The sequence below is a fragment of the Myxocyprinus asiaticus genome, chromosome 5 (assembly GCF_019703515.2).
Source record: "Myxocyprinus asiaticus isolate MX2 ecotype Aquarium Trade chromosome 5, UBuf_Myxa_2, whole genome shotgun sequence".
Taxonomy (NCBI): Eukaryota; Metazoa; Chordata; class Actinopteri; order Cypriniformes; family Catostomidae; genus Myxocyprinus; species Myxocyprinus asiaticus.
The window spans coordinates 1,656,348-1,683,029 of record NC_059348.1 but is presented as its reverse complement, the minus strand read 5'-3'; the positions used below and the strand labels follow the sequence as shown (position 1 = coordinate 1,683,029).

Sequence of the window (26,682 nt, the reverse complement as noted above, 5' to 3'; positions counted from 1 at the left end):
ACGGATGCTTGTCTCAGTGTAAGTGGGAGCATGCCTCATTCTAGTGATTCCTCATATACAGACAGAAGTAATGGGGCCAGCTTGGAGTAAAGTTTCTGGAGGAAATTCGTCTGGGCCAGGGGATTTTTTTGATTGCAAAGATTTAATTGAATTGATTGCCTCATTTGAAATGGACTGTCCAATTACTTTAAATGTTGTTGTAAGGTCAACTTTAGGAAAATCAATATCCAAAAATTTTATTCATCCTGTCTAGGTTGTCTGGAAATTCAGCTGTATATAGTGAGGAATAGAAGGATTTGAAAGTTGAGTTAATTTCCACTGGGTCAGACGTTAGCGTTCCACAGAGCTTTACAATCAGATTCATAAAACGATTAGCAGCTCGGTGAGCGAGTAGCTGACCAAACTTGTCACCATGCTCGTAGTAATTACAACGTTGAGCAAGCAAAAGCAGCTCTGCTTCCCCTGATATAGAAATAAACCTTGTGTAAATTGTCAGCTTTACGCTAAGCTAAAATGCTATTTCTAGCCATTTTACATGCATGTTACGAGGCACGATCATATTTTTTATCAAGAAAATTCACGTTGGATCATCATTTTTTTTTTTTTCTAGTAAGACCTTTGATATTAGGGCAAAAATCATATTCTTGATAATCATTTTTGTATTTTTTTCCTGTAAAAATATCTAAAAATCCTTAGAACAAGATCAGTTTGATTTATCTTGTTTTAGAAACAACACTGCATAAGATATTTCGGTTTTTCAGAGAATGTATTTTTAACATGTGTATTTTGTCTTACTGTACTGGCAGAGTTTTTATAGTCAAAACAAGTGAAAAAATCTACCAGTGCTGAAGAAGTAATCCAAAGTATTTAGAATACATTACTGACCTTGAGTAATCTAACGGAATTCGTTACAAATTTACATTTTACAGCATATATTCTGTAATCTGTAGTGGAATACATTTCAAAAGTAACCCTCCCAACCCTGCTTATATGTAGCTTTGGATTGTCCCATTCATTTTAGTAAAGCGGTTTGTTCGGATGATTCATAATACTGCAAACGATCCAGTTAAATTATTCACGTCAGCTGTCAGTCTTTTTTTAAGTAAAATATTTATGTAATTGCTACTCTATAACACTATATTTTTGACTCTGCCAAAAAAAAAAAAAAATCTGCATGCCAATAATTGTTGAGGACCAGAACCAGAAATGGGAAACCTTTCCCATTCCCAAATTTCTCAGTTGGCTCTGTTTTTCCGGCACGAGGGGGACCTGTACAATATTAGGCAGGTGGTTTTAATGTTGTGGCTGATCGGGGTGTGTGCGTTATTTTAAATAATATAACAAATTATATTTATTGTTTTGATTTTACAGTTATTTGTTAAATGTTTCTTAAATTTTTTTTCGATCTTTGTTCTGTTGTAATTTCTCTTGTGAACCCTTTTTGATATGAAAAGTTGCTGTGAGTTCGAAATATTCTTTGTTGTGAAAAAGAAAATTTACGGTGGCTCTGAACCGCACGGTGAAAAAAACAAATAGTGTCTCAGTTCCTTCCTGAGCCTAAGTCTTACATTTTTTTTCTCTCCTTCAACATTTTTTTTTTTACTCTCTTCAACAAAGTTTTTTTTTCTCTTCAAAAAATGCATGCGGTACCAACCTTGGCCACCAAGTGCCACTATCAGTAAACATGTAATCTTATGCTTTTAATGCTTTCTCTGTAGCTATATAGCCGAATAATACACTTATTATTTATTTAAGGATTAGAATAGTAGGCTACACACACCGGTTTTGTATTAGCAGTATGGGCGTGAAGCTATAAAAGTATAATGATTTCTGTTGTTAGGGGGGGGTTCCTAACCCACTACCGGATGTGGGATATACAGCATTAGAAGAACACATCAACAGCGGCCGCCTAAACCTCGAGTTTAAGATTACCCCGAAGTCGCAAATAACCCCTCTAAGCCAGCCCACGTCCCGGCACGGCAGCTCCGGCAAAAAATTAGCTGTACCAAACCCCCCTAACAACAGAAATCATTATAATTTTTTTTTTTTTTTTTTTTTGAACTCTTATTTTTTTTTTTTCACCGTGCGGTTCAGAGCCACCGTAATAAATCGGATTTACCGAGTACTTTTATTTTTGCTTCAAACGAGTAGCTGTTGATGTGACGTCATAAAGGCTGCGCCGCGGCTCTGAATGATTTCAATCGTTTTTAGGTGGTTTTTGCAAATGTCCTCCAACAACAACTTGGTAATATTACTGGGATCATTTTGCTGCAGTAATGTGAACTGAATATAAATTATGAGCTAGTATTGTAATGTTTTATTTGAAGTGCTGATAAGTCTCTCGTAAATTGCGCAATATTTTAAGGCGTGATGTTTCTGTGATTAAAGAGCATCCACATTTTAGCAACGGAGAGATTTGCTTTCCTAATTTTTATTGGTTTTTATCAACATTTAGACATGACAAAGGCATGTTTCCAGTTAAGCGGGGAAAAATCATTACGTTTAATTAAAGAAGAGAGTGCAGACATGAGTGATCCAGAAGCATGCAGAATGAACCATGAAAATACTGAGGAACAAACAGGTTAGTGTCCATTCTTCATTCATCTTAATCACTGCAGATGTATGGACTGAGTAAACTTGTATGTTCCGTTCATTCCATATCCGTTTTGGGGGGGAAATAAATATATTATCCTACAAAAAATGTCTAGCAGAAGAAATAAAAAAAAAAAATGTAAACAGTTGCAGAAAATAAATCTAAAAATGTTAATTAATGCAGAGCGCATCTTTTGGCTTTCATAATATTCTTTTACAAGTTTCATTTTGAGGAGGTAAAACAAATTGCTTGTATTACGAGTGGTTATCGTCAGGGCTTTTCCTGCGTCAAAAATGATTCAGTAGCGCGAGTGATCCCGCTCTGCGCTCTCCTGTAAATATGGAGAATCCTGTTGGAAGCGCACGCACTTGCGTGCTCCAGCGGTAGTTCACGGACACTAACGTGAAACACAGAAGTACATGTCAGATGAGAAGCATATCAAGCGCTATTGAAGCGGCGAACGTGAGATCAATGTCATTGACTTTGCGTGGGCAGCCACCAGAACAAATTTGAATGCCATAAAAACCCTGTTCATATTTCTTAAATTCTCTGTCTCACGTGAAGCCCTGCCCTCTGATAGATAAGCCCACGCTGCGCACATGGATATTTACATATCGCGATATACACAATATTGCAAAATCTCTATGATCGCCACAATATACGCTCACTGAGCACATTATTAGGAACACTATGGTCCAATAAAAGTGCCCAACTTGGTCTTCTTCTGTTGTAGCCTGTCCGCCTCAAGGTACGACATGTTCGGAGATCCTATTCTGCTTGCTACAACTGCACAGAGCTGTTATCTGAGTTACCGTAGCCTTTCTGTCAGCTCGAACCAGTCTGGCCATTCTGCGTTGACCTCTCATCAATAAGGCATTTCCGTCCACAGAACTGCTGCTCACTGGATGCTTTTTTTTTTGGCACCATTTTATGCATTGCACTGCTACACACGATTGGCTGATTAGATAATTGCATGAATAAGTAGGTGTACAGTTGTACCTAATAAAGTGCTCTGAGTGTAAATCATCATATTGCCCAGCCCTAGGAGTCAGCGGTCGCTCTTAGGTTCATTTCACGGGCTTTGTTGGCCATGGTTCCCTGATTGGTGAAGCTTTCTTTGCTGAACCATGGGTAAAGTAGTTCTTCACCAGAAATACAGCTATCAAATGTGATTTTTAAACAAATAGTAGGTAGGTAGGTCTGTCTTTAAAGGTTTACAAGTTATCGTTGAAAAAGTCATCATGAGCATTTTATAGAAGGTAAAAGACGCTATTATCTTAAATGGTGCGTGTACGTGCAGTCCGTAAAAAGTCTGGGAAAATTACTGGCATAACCAATACGAATGGGATTAAAATCAGGGTGAAGCTCTGGTAATTATTACCTTACTTCACGTCCCCATATTAAACTAAGTTCCAGCATCTATGAACCTCCGAGGACCGGGAAAAAAAATAAAGTAGGTTAAAAGTGTCAATCCTCGAAAGCCTGTAGTCTTACGTAAACTTTCGGGGACCTTTTAGGAAATAATACAGATGAGATACAGATAATTGGAAAATCTAAGTTACAAGATCAGTATTTATGTAATTTTTCTAAAACATAATATTCCGAATGCATAATGCATTTTTGTTTTTTAAAAAAAGAGAAAAAACCTGTTTTAGTGAATAATTCACCAAGGCAAATAATTGCTGAATAAAGACAATTCGATTTTTTTTTTTTTGTTATCTGTTTTTTTTTTTTTTTTTTTAACATTTCAAAACGGATGTGGAATGAATGGAAGACCCGTGTATTTAGTGTTAAATCTGTCAAATTTCAATGAATAAATAAACATGAAAATGAAAACCAAATTAACCTCTGCAAAGAATCAGGCAAACCTAAAAAAAAAAAAGAAATAATTTAATTTTCATTGCAATTTTCATATTTCATATTCATTTAATCAACCAATAAAAGTCATTTAAAAAATGAAATGTGGAAGATCAACTCATTTACCATGCTCAGGGGATGCCCATGCTCAGGGGATGCCTTTAGCTGTTTTTCAAAAATTGTGAATAGGATGATTAATTGTTTCAGGGCTTTCACGATTATGACTATTAATAGACTCTATGCACAATCACTTATGCATTTTGTGAAGAATGGTAGGAAAGGTAGGTCTCACATCTGGTGCAATGCTGGAAACGTGCTGGTTACAGCTGTAACCCTGGTTCCCTGAAAGGAGGGAAACAAGACGCTGCGCCAGAAGCTGACGCTATGGGAAGCTCCTCCCAGGAGTGTAGAACTTTCAAGCCCTTTAAAATCAAAGCAATCTACATGCAGATGATGCTTGATGCTCTGACCCTGTTGGGTACGTCTTTGCGGACGTATAAACTGGAGCACAGCACCATTGTATCAGGATTTTTGACTGAATAAAATCGAGCGCATTGCTTAGTCTGTAACGGAGAGAAATCAGTAGTGTGGTCCCTTTTAAGTCAGTCACTTCGACGCTGCATCAGAAGCTGACGCTATGGGAAAATGTTGCACTGTGCTACTGATTCGCACACTCAAGGAAACGCCTACTAGCCATTTGTCGAGTTGAAAAATGTTAATATAGTTTCACCTTCAGATTGAATAAAAGGAAGGATAAGAGGAAAACTCAATAACCTAGCCTGGTTAGAAATATAACAATGACACTAGCCATGCCGGGTAGTGAAACAGAAATTCCACCCACACTGCGATGGGGAAATGAACTCAACATGGTCAGAGAGCAACACGATAAGTAATGCCACTAGCCAACAAGGTATTAGAACATTAAACAGCAAGACTTGAGAAGAGACAGAGAATGGCATGAACATAAGACCAACAGCCAAAATATAATGCTACTGTGATGGTAAAGAATCAACCTTCCTCAGCAGCAAAGATCAGGGAAGAGAGAGATGAAACACCCAAGATATAAAACCTGGCAAATGTGTTAGGGGAAGCCCAGCCTGCAGCCAGGCAGATGTTCTGCAAGGACACACCTAGGACTGTCACAATAATGAAATTTGGCTGACAATTAATTGTCAAACAAATAATTGCGATTATGACGATTAATTGTCTGTTTGAGGGCTATGATGATTCATTGTCATATTTCTTAATTTTTCTCATTTTTACATATTTAACTTCAAATATATAAATCAAATAATACAAATGGGTTATTAGATTTTCTTTGAAGGCTTTAAAACTATGTGAATGACATTTTAAAATATTTTTAGATATCAAAATCTTTCTAAATACTTAAAATATGTCTCTTTGGTCAACTTTAGTTTTGGTCAATCTTACATTTACACTTGTTTTTGAAATGTGTGTGTGTGTGTGTGTGTGTGTGTGTGTGTATATATATATATATATGTGTGTGTGTGTGTGTATATATATATATATATATATATATATGTGTGTGTGTATGTATGTATATGTATATATATGTATATATATATATATATGTATGTGTATATATGTGTATATATATATGTGTGTGTGTGTGTGTGTGTGTGTGTGTATATATATATATGTATATATATATATATATATATGTATGTGTATATATGTGTATATATATATGTATGTGTGTGTGTGTGTGTGTGTGTGTGTGTGTGTGTGTGTGTGTGTATATATATATATATATATATATATATATATATATGTAATAATATATTTTTATTATATTTTTTTATATAATAGAATCTTATGTTAAATTAAGCAAAAGTAAAATATTTCTGTCTTTCACTTTGACAGGTTATTTTAATGCTCTTTGATGAAACCCATGAGCCATTATTTCTTATGAAGCAAAAACTTTCATTTCATCATTTTATCACTCCACAGTCCACAGAAATAGTGTGTGCATCACCTCCTCTGTGTCACTCTGTGTCATTAACAATGAGTGAATGAACCCGCTTTGACCAGGAACATTTGGCATTACCTTATCGTTAAATTAAAGTGAAATCGTAGTGCTTTGCGTTCACTATCAACATTTACATTTGTAGGTTTATAATTTTTCAGGAGTTTGGCGTGAGCCTCTGCTGACGGAGCGCGCATTTGACAAGCATTTTACACGCTCTTCCGGACAGGAGCTGCTTGGGTTGATGTCCGTGGTGCAGCTCAGTAGTGCTCGGAGTTCAGTGGAATGACACAAACGCGCCATTCATGGCATTTATATATTTGTTTAAAATTCCATTATTTGGCCATTAAAATGTGATTGGAATCTGAAGTGCACAATAATCGCGGTCATCTCAAATAAACACTGTTAGATTAAATAACCGTGATCTCTATGTGAGTGGGCTTTAACACCCATGGGAGACTGCACGATTTGCAAATCATTATCGAGTGCAGTTGCATTGATAACCAGGTGAGAAAGGCTTTTCTTGGAGACAGCCAAACCTTTGTCCTCCAGAGCAGACGAAGAGCTGATCCATCAACCTGAATTGACTCATTTGGCAGTATACATGCGAAGTGTCCTCACAGGGCAGTGCAATCTTTGTGCCTCATCTGTTTCAAATGGAGGAGGAGAGAAAGCATGTAAGGTTACCACCTGAGCCCTTCCCTAGGCTTGAGAATGGCTTTTGCCAAGCCGGATCAGAATTCCGAACAAGAATCATGGACCAAAAGGGCCTGAAGTTCCGCAAAACATTTAACTGAAGCCAAAACAAGTTGCAGCAGAGTAGGGCTGGGTGATAGGACGATATAATCGGATATCGACGATATCTTTCAAAGATCCCGATGCCAATTGTGACACTCAAATGACAGACAATTATCGACAATATCTGGAAATGGCAGAACCATGGATCTGTGATGTCAGCAAATCTGAATCCAGTTTGTGAGCTCCTCGTCTAAATGCAGATATTTCATGTGCGGGTAATTTTGCAACAGGCAGGTGACCTGTAAGATGTCTCGGAGTGACATATTACAAGAAATGTTGTTATACACAAAGATACACACTTGAAGAAACACACTTTATTATTTTTAAGAACAGACAAAAAAGCTGTCAATGCTCATGTCTGATTCACTGTTTATTCAGAGGCGTGCAGCACGAGCCTGTCTTGTAGAACACACATGTAAAGAGTTTTCACTCTTTCCGTTTCATTCATCTGAAAACTGTTTGCAAGAATAATGTTTTCTATGAGAATGCTGCAAATGATCTCCAATCATCTCAGGAGGTGCTGTGAGTTTAGTTTGCTTTACTTCCACGGACCAGTTTGCGATTAACATGCATTGTGAACGCAACTCTGCAGGTTCAGTAATATATATCTTTGTAATAAAGAAAAAACCCCGAAAGTGATTAAATCATAAAATAATACAAGACACGTTCACCTAGAACCTAAATTGAGTTCTATTTTCTTTTCTTTATGCAGCATTAAATGTTTTACTAAAACACACATTCCATAAGAACACACATTTGGCAGCATTATTTTGGGAACACAAGGGAATTTATTAGGCTTTATTATGATGATGATGATGATGATTATTATTACATTTATAATTGTCTTTAGTTCTTAATCTGTAGGCTATTAGTCATTTTCTACATGTTGTTGCTGACTGATACTTGCATAATGGCAAATGGGGCCGTTGGAGACGGTAAATGTTTGGATTTGGGGAGGTGGTTAAATAAGATGTTTCGATCACTTCGTTATTTTAATTGCTTTTTTGTTTAGTTTAAAGTGCAATTTGAATTAAGAAATGTCTTATTTATGTTTTTCATGTTTCAATAAATAAATTTAATTTTTAAAGCAAAATTAATGAAGCAAAAATATTCACTGACTCTCGGCGGGGGGGGGGGGTTGACAATACAATCATACATCACAATATTTTTTTAAGGCGATTATTGATAAAATATTTGTTACATATCGCCCAGCCCTACAGCGGAGTCTTCAGAGAGAATACGCATGAGCTTACTGCATCTAGCGCAGCTAGGCAGACCTAAAGCCTGCTAAAAGTTTTTCAGTGGTAAAGCTCTTCCCACCTTGAAGCTCGTCAAGCATTGGAGATTAGACTGATATCTAGCGTAGCTAGGCAGCAGCACGTCACTACAAGGCATAAGCGACCGTGTCACCAAAAATAGTGAAGCACAAGTTGACCCAGCACTGGACAGGCCACATATGTAATGAACCAAATGGGGTGATGGCGGGCATCAAACCTGCTAAAAGTGTTTCAGTGGTAAAGAACTTCCCACCTTGAACCTCGTCAAGCATCAGAGACTAGACTAGTGTTCGCTGTTCAGATGCGCTGACATGGTCACAGAATTGAGTTTAATTCCTAAGGAAGGAACTTAATGACTGGGCACCAACACACTCTTCGTCCATTTGACTTTGAAGCCCAAACGCTCCAAAGACGAGCAATAGATCCCTATGCTCGCATACCTCTGACTTCTCTAAAAGCAACCAGTCGTCAAGGTAATTCAGAACATTCATGCTGCTTAGCCTCAGCGGCGCGAGTGCCACATCAACACATTTTGTGAATGTGCAAGGATCTAGGGACAAGCCAAAGGGCAGGATTTTAAACTGTTATGCATTGCTCTTGAAGGCAAATCTCAAGAATGGCCTTTGATGAGGGCTATGTGCACGTGAATGTAAGCATATTTCAGGTCTATTCAGTCCATAAGATGGAAGTGAGACCAAATTAGTCTCTGAGCAACCATCTTGAAAGAACGGAGACTTTGCAAGCATCAGGTTCAATCGTCTCAAGTCTGGAATGGGCCGCAGCCCACCATACTTCTTGGTGACCAGAAAATAATGGCTGTGATAGACATTCTGTGCATTGCACATGTCTCTATCGCTTCATTGGTGAAGAGAATTTGTACCTCTTAAGTGCAAAATCGGCATGCCCTGCACTATGACATTGAAGACAGGACACCGCTGAAGCGAGACAGCCACTTTACAAATTGGAGAACGAAATGGCGCTCAGAACTGCCTCCCTCTGAAACTTTTAACTGCCGCTTTTGCTGTTGGACAATGTAATTTTAGAAATATTACTGCTATACATATTTTTTCAGCACACATTTCATAATATTTTATTAGTTTTATTGATGTACAGTCAATTACTTTTCTCATCTGAATTTTTGGAGGAGGCTTTGCCTCCCTGGCCTCCTCGGAGAAAATGCCACTGGTTTATATCCTTACCCTGCAGTTTGTTTACCCTCTGCCTGTGCTCATGCTGTTTCATTAACAGGCTGAATGATGTAGCTATTGTGTTATATTGTTTAGTTTCATACTATTATTATTGTATTAAAATGTTTTATATTTTTATACAAAAACATCTATAAAATAAATTATTAGTCTTAATTTATTCACATTCACACAGCATTGCAAGATGGTTAAACCCTGTCACAGAATACTGTAAGACAAAAGGAAGACGATATGTTTTTACATGGTATCTGCGCTACTTTAATTGTCTTTGTCTATGTACACATTGGTCCGATGGAGGTCTTTGTCACTGTGTCTTGCTCCCTTATCAGCATCTTGCAGCATAAGCACAATGCATTTTAAAACGTGTCAAGTTTAATTTTTATAAGTACGTCTCGAGATCTCCACGTTGTTTTGCGCTTCACCTAGCATCATGTTAACATCAACAGCTACTACTGCAGCACTGGGCTCAGATAGGCCTACATGTTATTACTGCAGTGCTAACTTGTATAATAAATAATATTTTGTTAATCTCAACACGTTTACATGCTCTGAACTCATTTTCATTTTACATTTATTCATTTGGCAGATGCTTTTATCCTAAGCGACTTACAAAAGAGGAATAATGCATCATAAGTGATTCATCTCAAGGAGACAGTGGTATGAAAAGTGCTGCATTACAAAGTTTCACTAGCATCAGAATAGTAGCATCCAAGACAGATTAGAGTGCAACAACAATATATATATATATATATATATATATATATATATATATATATATATATAAAAAAAATTTATATGAGTGAATGGTTAAGTGCTCATGGAAAAGATGTGTTTTTAGCCGTTTTTTTGAAGACAGAGAGTGATTCTGCTCCACGGATGGAGTTGGGAAGGTCAATCCACCAACGTGGTACAGTGAAACTGAAAGTCCGGGAAAGTGTTTTGGTGCTTCTTTGTGTTGTTACAAGATGCTGCTCATTAGCTGACCGCAGGCTTCTGGTGGGAACTGCAGAAATGATTTTAGGTATGCTGGAGCAGACCCAGTGACTGTTCTGTATGCCATTATCAGAGCCTTGAATTTGATTTGTGCATCAACCTGCAGCCAGTGAAGAGAGACAAGGAGTGGTGTAACATGCGCTCGCTTTGGTTCATTAAAGACCAGATGTGCAGCTACATACTGGATCATTTGCAGGGGCCTAATTGTGCATGCAGGGAGGCCTGCAATGAGAGTGTTACAGTAGTCCAGTCTAATTATGGCAAGTGACTGAACAAGAAGTTGTGTGGCGTGTTTAGAGAGGAAGGGTCTTATTTTCCTGATATTGTAGAGTGTAAATCTACATGATCGTGCTGTCTTTGAGATGTGGTCTGTGAAATTGAGTTGGTTATAGATGGTTACCCCTAGATTTCTGACCATTTTGGAAGGCGTTACTGTAGTTAAACCCAGTTGCACGGTGATGTTGTGTTCAACAGCAGGGATGGCCGGAAAGACGAGGAGCTCAGTTTTCACTGGGTTAAGTTGCAGGTGGTATTCCTTCATCCAGGCCAAGATGCGAGCAGTCACCATGGTGTCGTTGGGCTGGAAAGACAAGTAGAGCTGTGTGTTATCGACATAGCAGTGGTAAGAGAAACCGTGTGCCTGAATGATGGGTCCCAGTGATGTTGTATATATAGAGAAGAGAAGTGGCCCAAGCACTGAGCCCTGAGGTTCCCCAGTAAGTAGTTGATGTGACTTGGACACCTCTCCTCTCCAGGCTACCTTGAAGGACCTACCTGAGAAATAGGAATTAAACCAGTCAAGCACAGTTCCTGTGATGCCCAGAGTAGTCAAAGGCTGCAGAAAGGTCCAGTAGAATCAGGACGGATGATCTGGATCCAGCTCTCGCCTGTCTCAGCGACTCAGTGACAGACAGCAGGGCAGTCTCGGTGGAGTGTCCACTTTTGAAGCCTGACTGATTGTCATCCAGCAGCTTGTTCTGTGAGAGATAGGCAGAGATCTGATTGAAAACTGCCCTTTCAAGTGTTTGCCGTGAATAGGATGAGAGAGACTGGTCTGTAGTGTTCTACTTGTGTGGGGTTAAGTGTAGGTTTTCAAGCAGCAGGGTTACTTGAGTTACTTGCTTAAATGTAGTGGGAAAAATGGCTGTAAGTAGAGATGCGCTAATTATGTGTGTTAGTGCAGGTAGGATGGACGGAGAGATGGCTTGGAGAAGGTGGGAAGGAATGGGGTCAAGGGAACAGGTGGTGGGGTGGTTGGAGAGGAGGAGTTTAGAGACCTCAGTGTCAGTCAGAGGAGAGAACATAGAGACAGAAGAGCTGCATACAGGAGGTGGGTGATTGAGAGGGTGTGGTGCTGAGAATGTATTGCTGTTGGCTGTAACCTTATTAGTAAAAAATGTGGCGAAGACATCTGCTGTCAGTGAGGTGTCAGGTGGTGGAGGCGGAGGACAGAGAAGTGTGTTGAATGTTCTGAATAAGCTGTGAGTGTCTGTGGTGTTGTTGATCTTGTCCTGGTAATAGGAAGTTTTTGCAGATTTAATGTTATCTGAAAAAGATGCAAGCAGAGACTGATACTTTCCCAGAACTGCTGGATCTTTAGATTTCTGCCATCTCCTCTCAGCCGCCCTGAAGTCAGTCCAATGTTCACGAAGAACGTCAGAGAGCCAGGGTCTGGACGGTGTCATATGTGCTGGCCTAGAGGAGAGAGGACAGATGCTGTCTAGACAGGTAGTTAAAGTAGAGCTTAGTGTGTCTGTGGCAATGTTTACATCCAAGGTGGAAAATAAGTTTTGTTTGGGAAGAGAGGTAGAGACAACTGTGGAAAGGTGTGTGGGTGAAAGAGAACAGAGGTTACGGCAAAAGGAAACCTAAGGCGGAGTCTGTTTTAATATAGATGGGAGTCATTTTGAATTGAACAAAGTAATGATCAGAGAAATGTAAAGAAGTAACAAGAATATTTGTGTTGGTACAGTTAAGTGTAAAAATGAGTTCCAGCTGGTTGCCTGATCTGTGAGTTGCTGTAGTGCTTAGTCTTTCCAAGTCAAACGAGGCCAGAAGAGCATAAAGTTAATTGGCCTGGGGCTTGCCTTGGTGTATGTTGAAATCTCCAAGAACCACAAGTAGCCTGCCATCTTCAGGGAAGGAGGACAGCAAGGAAGGAGGACATCCAGCTCCTCAAGAAAGTTTGCCAGCTGACCTGGAAGGTGATAGATGACAACAACATTTTTGTGGTTTGCATTGTAGTAATATCATGGAATTCAAAAGAAGTATTGTTACACAGAGAGTAGTGTGGTGAAAATGTCCATTTGTTTGGAATGAGCAAATCTGTTCCCCCACCCCTACCGGTATGTCGAGGGGTGTGAGAGAAGTTGTTATTGGAGAGAGCAGAGGGTGTTGCTGTATCCTCTGGACGTATCCATGTTTCTGTCAGTTTGAGGATGCTGAGGGTGGACTGTGTGGCGAAGGCTGGAATGAAGTCAGCTATGTTCACAGTTCATAGTTCCAAAGTCCCACTGAAAATGAGAGCAGAGCAGGTGCTGATGTGCAAAGTGGCTGTAGGTTGTGTGGTTTGCGTTGTGTCCAGCGTCTATATCATGTAAACTGACTGTAACAGATAACAGGGATGTGCTTGAGGGTACATGTTATGCGGGGAGAAGACATATGGGAATGTAGAAGGAAAATATAAAATAAATCAATAAATACAATTTAAAAGATACTTAAGTGCTATGGTGAGTGGCGCCTTAAGTCCTTGCTTGGTGGATTCGCTGGTCTTTACACAAGTAGGTCTTCACATGAGGAGGGCTTTACACAAGGGCTGCCACTTCCGCTTCTGCGTCAGAATTCATGTCAAATATATACACGCTGCTAACAGGTCGTTAAGTGAAAAAAGCTGGACACGCCTTAATGCTACTTGGCACAAAAAAAAGCTAGTCATGTGGGTAACCGGAACTAAGGGTCGCGCGAGGTGACATACGTGGGAACAAACGCGACTTCGGTACACCGCAAACAAACAATGCTAAACTTTAGCAATAAACAATACTCAAGCAAGTGAAGCACTGTTTAGAGACACACAAAAAATAATGCTAGTTTTATACACAATAAACAAACAACTCTAAACCTAGCAGTGAATACACTAGGACAAGTCAAAAACAATGTAGCGCACACGTTTAAGTGACGCAAGTTCAACGCAGTACAACACAGTAAACAAACAGCACAAGTCTAGCAATGGATACTACTATAAAACAAAGTGAAACAATTAAACACACACGCAGCTGCAGACTCCTGTAGTTAGATCGCTTCTCCTATACAGTTATACTCATTTTTAATTCTACAATTTAATTCTACTTACAAATCCATTAGTAGTTAGCCTAATTATTTGATAGAAATTGAGGCTTTTTTCTGCATATACAACTGAAGTCAGAAGTTTACATACACCTTAGCCAAATACATTTAAATTCGTTTTTTCACAATTCTTATATTTAATCATAGAAAAAATTCCCTGTCTTAGGTCAGTTAGGATCACTACTTTATTTTAAGAATGTGAAATGTCAGAATAATAGTAGAGAGAATTATTTATTTCAGCTTTTATTTCTTTCATCACATTCCCAGTGGGTCAGAGGTTTACTGCACTTTGTTAGTATTTGGTAGCATTGCCTTTAAATTGTTTAACTTGGGTCAAACATTTTGGGTATCCTTCCACAAGCTTCTCACAATAAGTTGCTGTAATGTTGGCCCATTCCTCCCGACAGAACTGGTGTAACTGAGTCAGGTTTGTAGGCCTCCTTGCTCACACACATTTTTCAGTTCTGCCCACAAATTTTCTATTGGATTGAGGTCAGGATTGTTGTCCTTTAGCCATTTTGCCACAACTTTAGAGGTATGCTTGGGGTCATTTTCCATTTGGAAGACCCATTTGCTGTTGCTTCAATATAGCCACATAATTTTCCTTCCTCATGATGCCATCTATTTTGTGAAGTGCACCTGCAGCAAAGCACCTTCACAACATGATGCTGTTACCCCCATGCTACATGGTTGAGATGGTGTTCTTCGGCTTGCAAGCCTCACCCTTTTTCCTCCAAACAAAACGATGGTCATTATGGCCAAACAGTTACATTTTTGTTTCATCAGAACAGAGGACATTTCTCCAGAAAGTAAGATCTTTGTCCCCATGTGCACTTGCAAACTGTAGTCTGGCTTTTTTTTATGGCGGTTTTGGAGCAGTGGCTTCTTCCTTGCTGAGCTGCCTTTCAAGTTATGTCGATATAGGACTCGTTTTACTGTGGATATAGATACTTGTCTACCTGTTTCCTCCAGCATCTTCACAAGGTCCTTTGCTGTTGTTCTGGGATTGATTTGCACTTTTCGCACCAAACTACGTTTATCTCTAGGAGACAGAATGCATCTCCTTCCTGAGCAGTAGGATGGCTGCGTGGTCCCATGGTGTTTATACTTGCATACTATTGTTTGTACAGATGAACGTGGTACCTTCAGTTATTTGGAAATTGCTCCCAAGGATGAACCAGACTTGTGGAGGTCCACAATTTTTTTTCTGATGTCTTGGCTGATTTCTTTTGATTTTCCCATGATATCAAGGAGAGAGGCATTGAGTTTGAAGGTAGGCCTTAAAATACATCCATAGGTTTAACTCAGGCTAATTAACTCAGATTAGCCAATTAACCTATCAGAAGCTAATTGGCTAAACCTCTGACCCACTGAAATTGTGGTAGTCAATTAAAAGTGAAACAATCTGTCTGTAAACAATTGTTGGAAAAATCACCCGTGTCATGCACAAAGTAGATGTCCTAAACGACTTGCCAAAACTATAGTTTGCTAATATGAAATCTGTGGAGTGGTTAAAAAATGAATTTTAATTACTTCAACCTAAGTGTATGTAAACTTCTGACTTCAACTGTACACGCAGCAAATAAAGTGGGATAAAGTTACCCACAGCTGCTGATCCACAGGGGCAGCTTTTCACATATCACTAATAATAACTTCAATGAGGTCTATAGATTAAAGTTTGGATTTGGGTAAAAGAAACTGATCTTAGACCAGCAATAATAGGCAGGTTTATCTCAGCAGATAGGGATTATTCCTGTTAATACATAGTTATTTTTTTAACAAAATTATTTAAGTGTGTTTGTGTGGATTACACGTGTAGTAGAATGTGTTCATAAAACACTGGACAGGTGTGTGAGCCCACTTCTGCAGTAGCAGCTTTTCAAACAAGAGCACAACAGAATGGAACAGAATGCAGGAATCTCCAGAAGTGATAAGAGAGCAAAACCATTAAACATCCTTAAATATGAATAAGGAATATGAAAACCATAGACGCTTCCCATTTAAACATGCCCAAAATAAAATTTGATATGATTAGAAATAATCTTGGTATTTACATGAAGTGACAGAGTGGCTAATGGAAAGTCTGCATCCCTTGGATCCTATCACCCTGTGAATACATGCTGTGCTCCTCTCATTGAAACAAGATCCTTAGCATGGTAAATGCTGTAGATCTTCCACATTTCTTTTCATTACTATTATTGATTCATTTAATTAATAACATCAAATAAATGATGACTGATTAATCAATAACTACCCTATAATATTTGCATCTATCTACCACTGCACTCTTTAACATAGAATTTACACACTGACTTTGAAAATGAAAACTGAAATTTGTTAAAAATAAATAAAACTTAAGTTTGCATTTTAATTTGAATTCTGTCACTATTGTAGAGCTATTAAGGTTGCAGTCCAAAATCCAATTAGCATTTTCAAGCCATGGATTCACTTGGGAATTTCGTATGGGTTTTTAAAATGGCAGATTTTGATATATGAGTAGAATAAGGCCTGTGGGTAAAATGACTTGAAAAGACTTTCACGTCAAATTACAACTTTACAACTTAAAATCACATACAGTCATACCTCAAATGTTAATTTTGAAGATACAATCCTAATTAAGGACTACAGCTAACTTGAGCATCAGTGGACAAATTTCTGGATGAAACTGATGACTGTTGTAGTCCTTATTTAGCGACTGGTTAGAAACATGTATTTTTAAAAGACACAACGGCACAATTGAGGTGTTACTGTGTGTAATGTACACTACTGGTCAAAAGTTTTGAAACACTTGACTGAACTGTTTCTCATGATCTTAAAAATCTTTTGATCTGATGGCGTATGCTTAAATGTTTGAAATTAGTTTTGTAGACAAAAATATAATTGTGCCACCATATTAATTTATTTCATAATAAAACTAAAATTTTATATAAAAAAAAAAAAGTTTTTGAAATGGATGACTTGGACCAAATAATAAAGAAAAGCAGCCAATGATATCTATAGATAGATAGCCCAACATAGATAGGAACTCCTTCAATACTGTTTAAAAAGCATCCCAGGGAGATACCTCAAGAAGTTGGTTGAGAAAATGTCAAGAGTACATTTCTGCAAATTCTAGGCAAAGGGTGACTACTTTGAAGATGCTAAAATATAACACAGTTTTGATTTATTTTGGATTTTTATAGTCACAACATAATTCTCATAGTTCCATTTATGTTATTCCATAGTTTTAATGACTTTATTATTATTATTCTAAAATGTGAAAAAAAAAAATTGTAATAAAGAATAAGTGTTTCAAAACTTTTGACCGGTAGTGTATATTCTAAAACAACGTCCAAGTACCATTACGTAAAGTTTACCACAGATTTTATTTTACTTATAAATTGACAAACCCCATTATAAGTATCCATAGAAAATTCCAGAGGGAACATGCCAAATTAGCCTTCGGGGTTTGTCTACAAATTGACATCATGGCTGAACATCTCATGGAAGAAAATGCTTTTTGGGGAATTTTTATATATATATATAATTTTTTTTTAATTATTATTTATTTATTTTTTTGTTGCAAATTTATGCTTGCTTTTTCATTTTATAGAGGGCCAAAGTACTCAATTAAACCATTAAGTAATCATTTAAATATTTAAATATATGGTTTAAATTATGAAAAACGATCAAATTATTAAATTACTCAAGTTACTAAATAAATCAATAAATGTCCCTTGTTTTTCATTTTACCACTAGTTTGCATCTATTTTTATTTTATTCTCTTTGGGCTGTTTATTCATTTAACTCGGCATATCACTCAACGGTAGTGGGTGTTTCATTTTTTATTTCTTCATTTAAATTTGACAGGTTTAACACTCCATACTGATGAACGAAACATCAGGCAGTTCACTTAATTTGTAATTTCTAAATAGTAGGAGCTTATAAATAACATACTGTTGTAATAAGCAGTTAATTACCAGCTCTGATTATATTAACACAGTTAAACATCAGTAAATTAAATATTAATTTGGCATACTTGATATATGTTGCTTTTAGCCATTTGGGGTCACTTTTATTTCTTGTTTCACCTTTTATTAGTTGTGCTTGCATTGATTTTTGTTCATTTAATATATTAATTATAGACCTGATGGAAGTGAAAGAACTGAATGAATTGGAGAAGAAACGTAAGTATCAGGAACCTGGTCTCTCAAACGGAGAAACATATTTTATATTCTTTCAGACTGAAAACAATTTCTCACAGAAAAAAACAGAAGCCAAAAATCATAACACCTGCACACAGTGTGGAAAGAGTTTCAAAAAAAGAAGAAGCCTTAGGAATCACATGATAACTCACACCGGAGAGAGGCCTTTCAAATGCACTCAGTGTGGAAAGAGTTTCGCACACAAAAGTAGCCTTCAGTTTCACATAAAAGCTCACACTGGAGAGAAGCCTTTCACATGCCATCAGTGTGGAAAGAGTTTCACATGTAACGAAAACCTGAAGAAGCATGTAAAGACTCACACTGGAGAAAAACCGTATATATGCCCTCACTGTGGAAGGGCTGTCGCAAGTAAAGGAAACCTTGTGAAGCACATCAGGACTCACACTGGAGAGAAGCCTTACACTTGCCCTCAGTGTGGAAAGAGTTTCACTCTTCAAGAACATCTTAAGAGGCACATTAGAATTCACACAGGTGAGAGGCCTTACTCATGCCATCAATGTGGAAAGAGTTTCAAGCAATACAGTAGCCTAATCAGTCATGGGAGAATGCATTCTGGTGAGAAAGCACACCAGTGTTCTGAGTGTGGCAAGAGATTTGTAGACTCATTTTATTTAAAATATCATCTTCGTTCTCACTCTGGAGAAAGTCTGTTTAACTGTGATCAGTGTGGTAAAAATTTCCTTTTTCCATCACATTTAAAGAGACACAAGAAAATACATACTGAAGTAAAAACTCATGTGTGCATTGAGTGTGGGAAAGCCTTTTTTAAAACCGCCCGCTTAGAAAAGCATCAAACAATTCATACTAGAAAAGGAATTGCCCAAAAGAAATGTACTGCCCAGTCATCTTCAGGGCTAACGCTTGCAAGTGAATAGTCTAAAACTGAGATGAACACAAAGATGGAATTTCTCCATGATTGCTTGTTGTGGTGAAGTTTGTGCTTGTACAACAAAGAAAATGTAAGGGCAAATGGAATTATTTGTTCAGAAGAGTATCTTTCCCTTAAACGGCAAAATGTTTAACGGATGCATTTCATATTAAAGAGTCACAAGGTCTGAACTGCTCCAAAGTAAATTATTTTACTTTTATTCATTTATCAAATGCTTTGAAAGGGACTCATTGCATAGCCTAATTAGAAATATATTATATTTGATTGTTTGTGGGGTTTTAGATGTAAAATATATCTGTTTATTTCATAGTAGTGTTTTATGTTAATTGGGTCAGGTAGGCTTTGATTGTTTATTGGGTCTCCAAACCTTAAGTATCATTCTCATATCATACAAACATTTGCACCTGTGCCATTTAAAATGTTCAAATAATACCAGAACACATTTTCATTTCAGTTATAATTACCTTTTTTTCTTATAACTTAATAAACCTGGAGCGACCTGGTACCAGGCCCTCAAGGGGGTGCTGATCACAAAGTTTTTTTTTAATATATTATGAAGAATATAACAAGCAAATTTGTTTCACTCAGAGACCAAACTACAGTGAGTGTTAGTGTGTGAAATCCATATGTATAATAAATGGATAAACAGAAATATCATCACATTTTGATTTTTTAATTTTTTTATTTGGAATGCCCAATTCCCAATGTGCTCTAAGTCCTCGTGGTGGCGTAGTGACTTGCCTCAATCCGGGTGGCGGAGGATGAATCTCAGTTGCCTCCGCGTCTGAGACCGTCAATCCGTGCATCTTGTCACGTGGCTTGTTGAGCACATTACCACAGAGACATAGCGTGTGTGGAGGCGGCATCCACACACAACTCGCCACGTGCCCTACCGAGAGCGAGAACCACACATAGTGGCCACGAGGAGGTTACCCCATGTGACTCTACCCTCCCTAGCAACCGGGCCAATTTGCTTGCTTAGGAGACCTGGCTGGAGTCACTCAGCAGGCCCTGGATTCAAACTCGCGACTCCAGGGGTGGTAGTCAGCATAAATACTCGCTGAGCTACCCAAGACCACCACTTTTATTTTTATTACTTTAAGAAAAGTAAACTTGATATAGAAAATGACATATCACAACTAACAGTAGGTGATCCTGAATCAAACAAGCCCACACACAATGTGCAATGATGAGTAGATGCTGAAATATTACTCAGAGTGTCATGACAGCTATGGTTGCTATCGCTAATGGCGTCTCTCTCTAGGGACGGTTTCTCTGGGATTGATTCATTAAAACATGATCCTTAATGTCACAGATGTGTTAGATCATTCTCACTGGATGTCTAGAGAGTGTAGACTCCATATTTGGAATCAGGCTTGTGTCCCACATGGGTCAGCAGACCCTGAGCGCACATACATAGACTGCACACAAGAGGGTGCTCAACGCACATTTGTTGGAGTGATGGAATAAGAAGCCAATGTGATCATTTTAAATTATTAGGCAGTAAGTATTTTTATATTTTTTCAGATTTTTCATTCTTAGTTTTCAATTATTCTGTTTTAATGTTCAATAAAACACCTGAATACTTGTTTGGAGAGATTTTTGGACACTATAAATAAAAATCCACCTTGGCCACCATGGTTCCATATGCTATAACTTTTGTTTATGTCCTATCAACACAATTTTTTTTCCTGGTATAGATGACATGTTGGAAAACAACACAAAGTCAAGTCAAAGTTTATTTGTTGAGCACGTTTAAAAACAACCAAAGTTGACCAAAGTGCTGTACAGTACAATATACAGAGCAATAAAACCAAACAGCAAAGGACAAGATAAAAAAAGGTAGACACACAAGGCAATGAAAAGAGGTGGGTCCTTAACCTAGACTTAAAAACAGGTAGAATAGGAGCAGTTCTGATATGAGCTGGCAGACTATTCCAGAGCTTTGGGCCAGCAATGGCAAAGGCTCGATTTCCTCTTTGCTTTAATCTGGATCTGGGAACGTAGAGCAAGCCACAGTCCCCAGATCTTAGGGAGCGAGTAGGCATGTGGGGACACAGCAAATTTGAAAGATACGGAGGCGCTTGGTTGTTTAATGGTTTTTTAAACGAATAATAAAATGTTTAAATCAATTCTGTATCTGACCGTTAGCCAGTGTAGTGAGATTAACATGTTGGACCAATTGTAGACGATTGAGGGCAGATTAATTAATTCCAATATAAAGGGAATTGCAGTAGTCTAAATGAGACAAAGTTAACCTGATGACCTTGTATACTTACTGTCTAAAATGTTTAATGTCAAACATGAGTGATACCTGAAAAGTTTATTTTTAGCGCTCATTTTTTGTAGTTATCAGCAGTGTTGTAGCATGAGAGTGTCTGAGTGTGATCCTGATATATTTTCTTGAAATTTTGAAAGGTTTTCTATGAATTGATACCATGCAATTGACCCTCTTTGATATATTTTTGTGAGACTTGTAAGCTCTTTACTTTTGGTTATTCCGTTTAAGCATGAAATCCTTAAAAATGCCTTCAGAGAGTAAGGGGTTAAACAAGCAATCCAACATTCATGTCAGGGGTGTCAATCTGGCCCATGGGATGGTTTGGGGAAAGGTTAGATCAACTAAATAGGCATATTTTTCCTGTCCATGTTGTCATTATTGCAGTTAGCGACTTGCACAAACTTCAAAGTGTGAAATATCCTGTTATTCTGTGACAGTTGTGTCAAATCTAGTATCAGCTGAAAAGCTCGTTTCAGTATGTGTCCATTGATTATTTCGGCAAGATACATTGATTATTCTATTTTTAGCAACAACATTACATATAAAGTCTTTAATTTGTTGTGTTGCATGTTATAGCATGTCTCTTAAAGCGGCAGGACATGCGGCGGATTGGTGCTTGCACACACTATAATGAATTTGTGCTTTTCAGCTGATACTAGATTTGACACAACTGTCACAGAATAACAGGATATTTCACACTTTGAAGTTTGTGCAAGTCGCTAACAGCAATAATGACAACATGGACAGGAAAAATAGGCCTAATTTTGGGTTCAGGCTTATTGGAGCTTTTAAAGTTATTTAGTGAAGAGCATTACTGTTGCTTGATTATTATTTCTTTTAATTTTTTTATGTTAACATGTAATTTGCCTCTGGTTAATTATTAAATTATTATTAGACAAATTCCTTGTATGTGTAAGCATACTTGGCAATAAAGCTGATTCTGATTAGTGATTGGAAGTCCGATTCTTTTCCGTGAACCGGTTCGCTTCAATGAACTGGTTCAAAAAAATGATTCACTAGTTCATTTACATCATCACGTAATGACGTCACTAAATATAATGCTAATACGCTGGCGTCATAGAATACACGCACAAACATATTCAATAAACCCATATGTAAGGGCATATTGCTGATTATAACATTATTTAATTAAGTTATAATAATAAGGGTGTTTATTGTCATCAGTGTTTCATTCAGTGATCTTACAATACATCCTACATTAAAGTTTTGCACCTAAAGCACCCAATACTGATATACAAACATGAACTGTTTCAAATGATTCAGTCTGATTTGGTGAACGATTCATTCAGGCAGTGGTGGCTCAGTGGTGTTGGCTCAGCAGTTAAGGCTCTGGGTTACTGATCAGAAGGTCAGGGGTTCAAGCCCCAGCACTGCCAAGATACCACTGTTGGGCCCTTGAGCAAGGCCCTTGACCCTATCTGCTCCAGGGGAGCTGTATCATGGCTGACCCTGCACTCTGACCCCAGCCTAGCTAGGATATGTGAAAAAAAGAATTTCACTGTATATGTGCAAATGTATAATGTGTGATTGATAAATATAATTATAATGTTTTAACAAATCCCATACGGTAAAAAAATATATTTTCAAATATATTTCAAAATATACAAAAAATGGCCAAAAAATATATTTGCTAAAATATATGTCAAAATACATTTACATAAATACATTTTCTACAAATACATTTTTGTGGCCATTTTTGAAAATATATTTTAAAAATATAAATATATTTTAAAAGCATTAAAAAAATATATTTTGCCTTCCATATATTTCAATACAAGAAAATACACACGTAACATTTGAAGAAAATCTTTATTTGATGTCTAAAATGTGAACATGTATGTAACACATCTGAATAAAAATCAAGCAAGGAACATACTTTAAATTTCAAAAAATTAACTTTTTTTTTATAAGTTCCCCCAGCTTAGAATTCACTGCAATCTCCAAAGCTCCTCTGGACACATTGGGAAACCTCTTCTTCACTGCCACTGTAAGAGACAAAAATCACAGCTATATTTTAAAGGGATAGTTCACCCAAAAATGAAAATTCTGTCATTAATTACTCGTCCTCGTGTTGTTTCAAACCCATAAAACTTCCGTTCATCTTCAAAACACAAATTAAGATAATTTTATGACATTTGAGAGATTTCTGTCCCTCCATTGACAGTCCACACAACTACCAATTTGACGCTTCAAAAAGTTCATAAAGAGATTGTACACTGCAAAAAATGATTTTTTGTCTTGTTTCCAGTCCAAATATCTAAAAATTCTTAAATCAAAATGCATTTACTAGATAAGTAATATGGCATAAGATATTATGTCTTGTTTTCTGAAAAAATAAAATAAAAATTAATAAATAAAAAAATAAAATTCCAAATTAAGTGAGTTTTGCTTAAAAAAGCTAAATTATCTGCAAATGGGTAAGACAAAAAAAAAAAAATCAAATGGAAACAAGATTATTTTTCTTACCCCATTGGCAGATAATTTTGTTTGTTTTCAGCAAAACCTTTTTTTGTTTGTTTGTTTTTTTTAAGAAAACAAGACAATATCTTATGTCAATGTAGTTGTCTAGTAAATGCATCTTGATTTAAGAATTTTTAGATATTTGGACTGGAAACAAAACAAAAATAAGTATTTTTTGCAGTGTAAAACTAATCCATATGAATTGAGCGGTTTAGTCCAAATTTTCTGAAGAGACTCGATCACTTTATATGATGAACAAATTGAATTTAGGCTTTTATTCACATATAACCATTCATCAACTCACACATCAGTTGTGGTAAACGGGAGCTCAAGCATGATTGCTTGACGTGTGAGAACCAATGAGGTTCATTCTCGTGTTACGCAGCACGTTTGAGCTTCAGCAAGAACCAATGAGGTTCATTCTTGTGCGTCAAGCAGGTTTGGTTGAGCTTCTGTTTATGTTCGCTGATCAAGCCTAAATTCAATCTGTTCATCATACAATCAAGTCTCTTCAGAAAATTTGGACTAAACCGCTCAATTCATATGGATTAGTTTTACAATCTCTTTATGAACTTTTTGAAGCGTCAAAGTGGTAGTTGCGTAGCTGTCAATGGAGGGACAGAATCCTCTCAGATTTCATTAAAAAAAAAATATCTTCATTTGTGTTCTGAAGATGAACGAAAATCTTACGGGTTTGGAACAACATGAGGGTGAGTAAATTATGACATTTTTTTCCCATTTTTGATTGAACTAACCCTTTAACTGAATTTTTCTAGTAAAATTTTCCTTTCACCAGCTCTGCATACAAAATCAAATACTTCTCTACTATACAGTATGCCAACATGGTAGTATGTCCGAATTCATAGTATTTGAAAAATAGTAGGTAAGTCCGAATTTCATTCATATAGAACATACTTTTTTAACGGTTGTGAAGTAAATTCAAATACAAATGTAGTACCTACTGAAACAGTATGCGATTTCGGACGCACTGCAAGTCTTGCCTTACCATATATGGCTGCCATGGTGTCCTTATCAAGGGCACTCCTTCTCTAGGCACCACAGTCAGTTTTACTCATTCCTCCTACAAAAGACAATACACGATACATGAACATTTGAACAGGGTACAGAGGGCACGCACCATTTTCTTCAAACTAGTTTTAGATTTCCAAATATTTTTGTTCACCTTAACAGTGGAACTGAAGAAAAATAACTATAGGGATGCTGGATTTGAAAGATATGTTTATGAGTATGTTTTGGACAGTAAAGAAAATAATGAAGGAGAGGTAGAATTAGCCTTTTTTAAACTACTCAGATTAATATCTAAGAATTTGACCTGGCCTTCGAAACTGTTTATCTTTCAAATTGCTGTGGATCAGAACCTCCAGTGGGAAGGCAGCCATTAAAAGAACACGCACCATTGAAGTGGCTGTTTGGGTCTGCAGGGAGGAAGACCATTGATGCTTTAGAATTTTTATGCCTGTGCCATGTGCTAACTAAACCTGTGGTTGTGATCACATAAAAAGAGATTTACAATATACATTATTTAAAACTCATTTAAGTTTTTATTCAGCCATTTCACCCATCACAGAAATGCATAACAAATCTGTATGTACAGACCTAAATCCTCAGCAAAAATTACTTACATAATTAGCATCACTGGAACACTAAAAAAAGTAAAAATAAAAAAATAAGTAAAGTCAACAATGTTATTACAGACAGACACACTTTATTAAGAATTAAAGCAATTGACACTAATGTAACTGCACCATGTATTTTTTCATAGGTGAAAACAAAATACTTACTTTGGCAGAACCAGACAGAGAAGCCTTGGATGGAGCCTTCGGCACCTGTGAAGCAGAATATAGATAGATCAAAAACAATACACATAACACTGAGCATCATAAAATCTTTGTAGATGTATCAGAATATCACAACGTTGCACAACTATCTAAACATTACTGCTTGTAAGTCATGTGACTTATATTTTGATGGAGGTATGACTTGAATACACCCATACAATGCAAGTGAATAGGTACAGAGTATCATGTTCTGAAAAAGACATAAAAAGCTTAATTGTAAGCCATAAGAATCCAGTAGTTAATAAATGTCTTCTGAAGCAAATGTCTTCTTGATTTTGGGTGAGAACAGACCAAAACGTTCCTCCAAAATATACCTCTACTATAAATCTTGACATCAGCAATCAACTTCATGATCATGATTAATTAAATAACTTCCTGGTTCCACCTAGTGCTCTGTGCATGTGTTAAGCACTAGGACTGTATGTCTATATGCATATACACAAGGGTGAGTAAATGATGAGAAATATCAATTTTAGGTGAACTATACTTTATCTACCACAGTCATGTTCAAATCACTAGGATGCTATGAATAAAGTTCTTGATTGTACAAGTATATTTGAATGTAAAAACATAAAATAAAAACAATAGTTAAAAATGCATAACTTACATCAAGGAAATCTGCATTTGATTCCAAAGGCTAAAATGAATACAGTAAATGGATATATGTCAGCAATAGTACTGGACAATTGTTGTTACAAAATAAGTTTATCTAATGATCTCAAGAAAACTGTCATTATTTTAATAGTTATGCTTAGTATGTGACATAATAGCATGTGGCACAGACATTACATAAAAAGCAGCTAATACTTACTTTAGGAGCATGTGAGAGGGGAACATGAGATGGAGTCTTTGACATCTGTAAGAGAGAAATTCATATATTAGAAACAAGTCACTTAATACTGTACATCAGAAAAA

The 26,682-nt window shown here is 37.0% G+C and overlaps 1 protein-coding gene across 3 annotated transcripts; it reads left to right on the top strand.

Annotated features, from left to right (window-relative positions):
- Positions 1-2,106: 2,106 nt before the first annotated feature.
- Positions 2,107-26,585, top strand: LOC127440835 (gastrula zinc finger protein XlCGF8.2DB-like). 3 transcript variants are annotated; one of them, XM_051697795.1, is made up of 3 exons: positions 2,107-2,245; positions 2,456-2,581; positions 18,177-22,098. In XM_051697795.1, exons 2-3 carry the CDS (start codon positions 2,458-2,460, stop codon positions 19,130-19,132), a joined length of 1,080 nt encoding a protein of 359 aa, XP_051553755.1. In that variant the 5' UTR covers positions 2,107-2,245; positions 2,456-2,457; the 3' UTR covers positions 19,133-22,098. The 3 variants fall into 3 exon arrangements, with proteins under 3 accessions (XP_051553755.1, XP_051553757.1, XP_051553754.1); XM_051697797.1 differs by lacking the exon at positions 2,107-2,245 and adding an exon at positions 25,692-26,585 and having other exon boundaries at positions 2,267-2,581; positions 18,177-18,728; XM_051697794.1 differs by lacking the exon at positions 2,107-2,245 and having other exon boundaries at positions 2,267-2,581.
- The last annotated feature ends 97 nt before the right edge of the window (positions 26,586-26,682 follow it).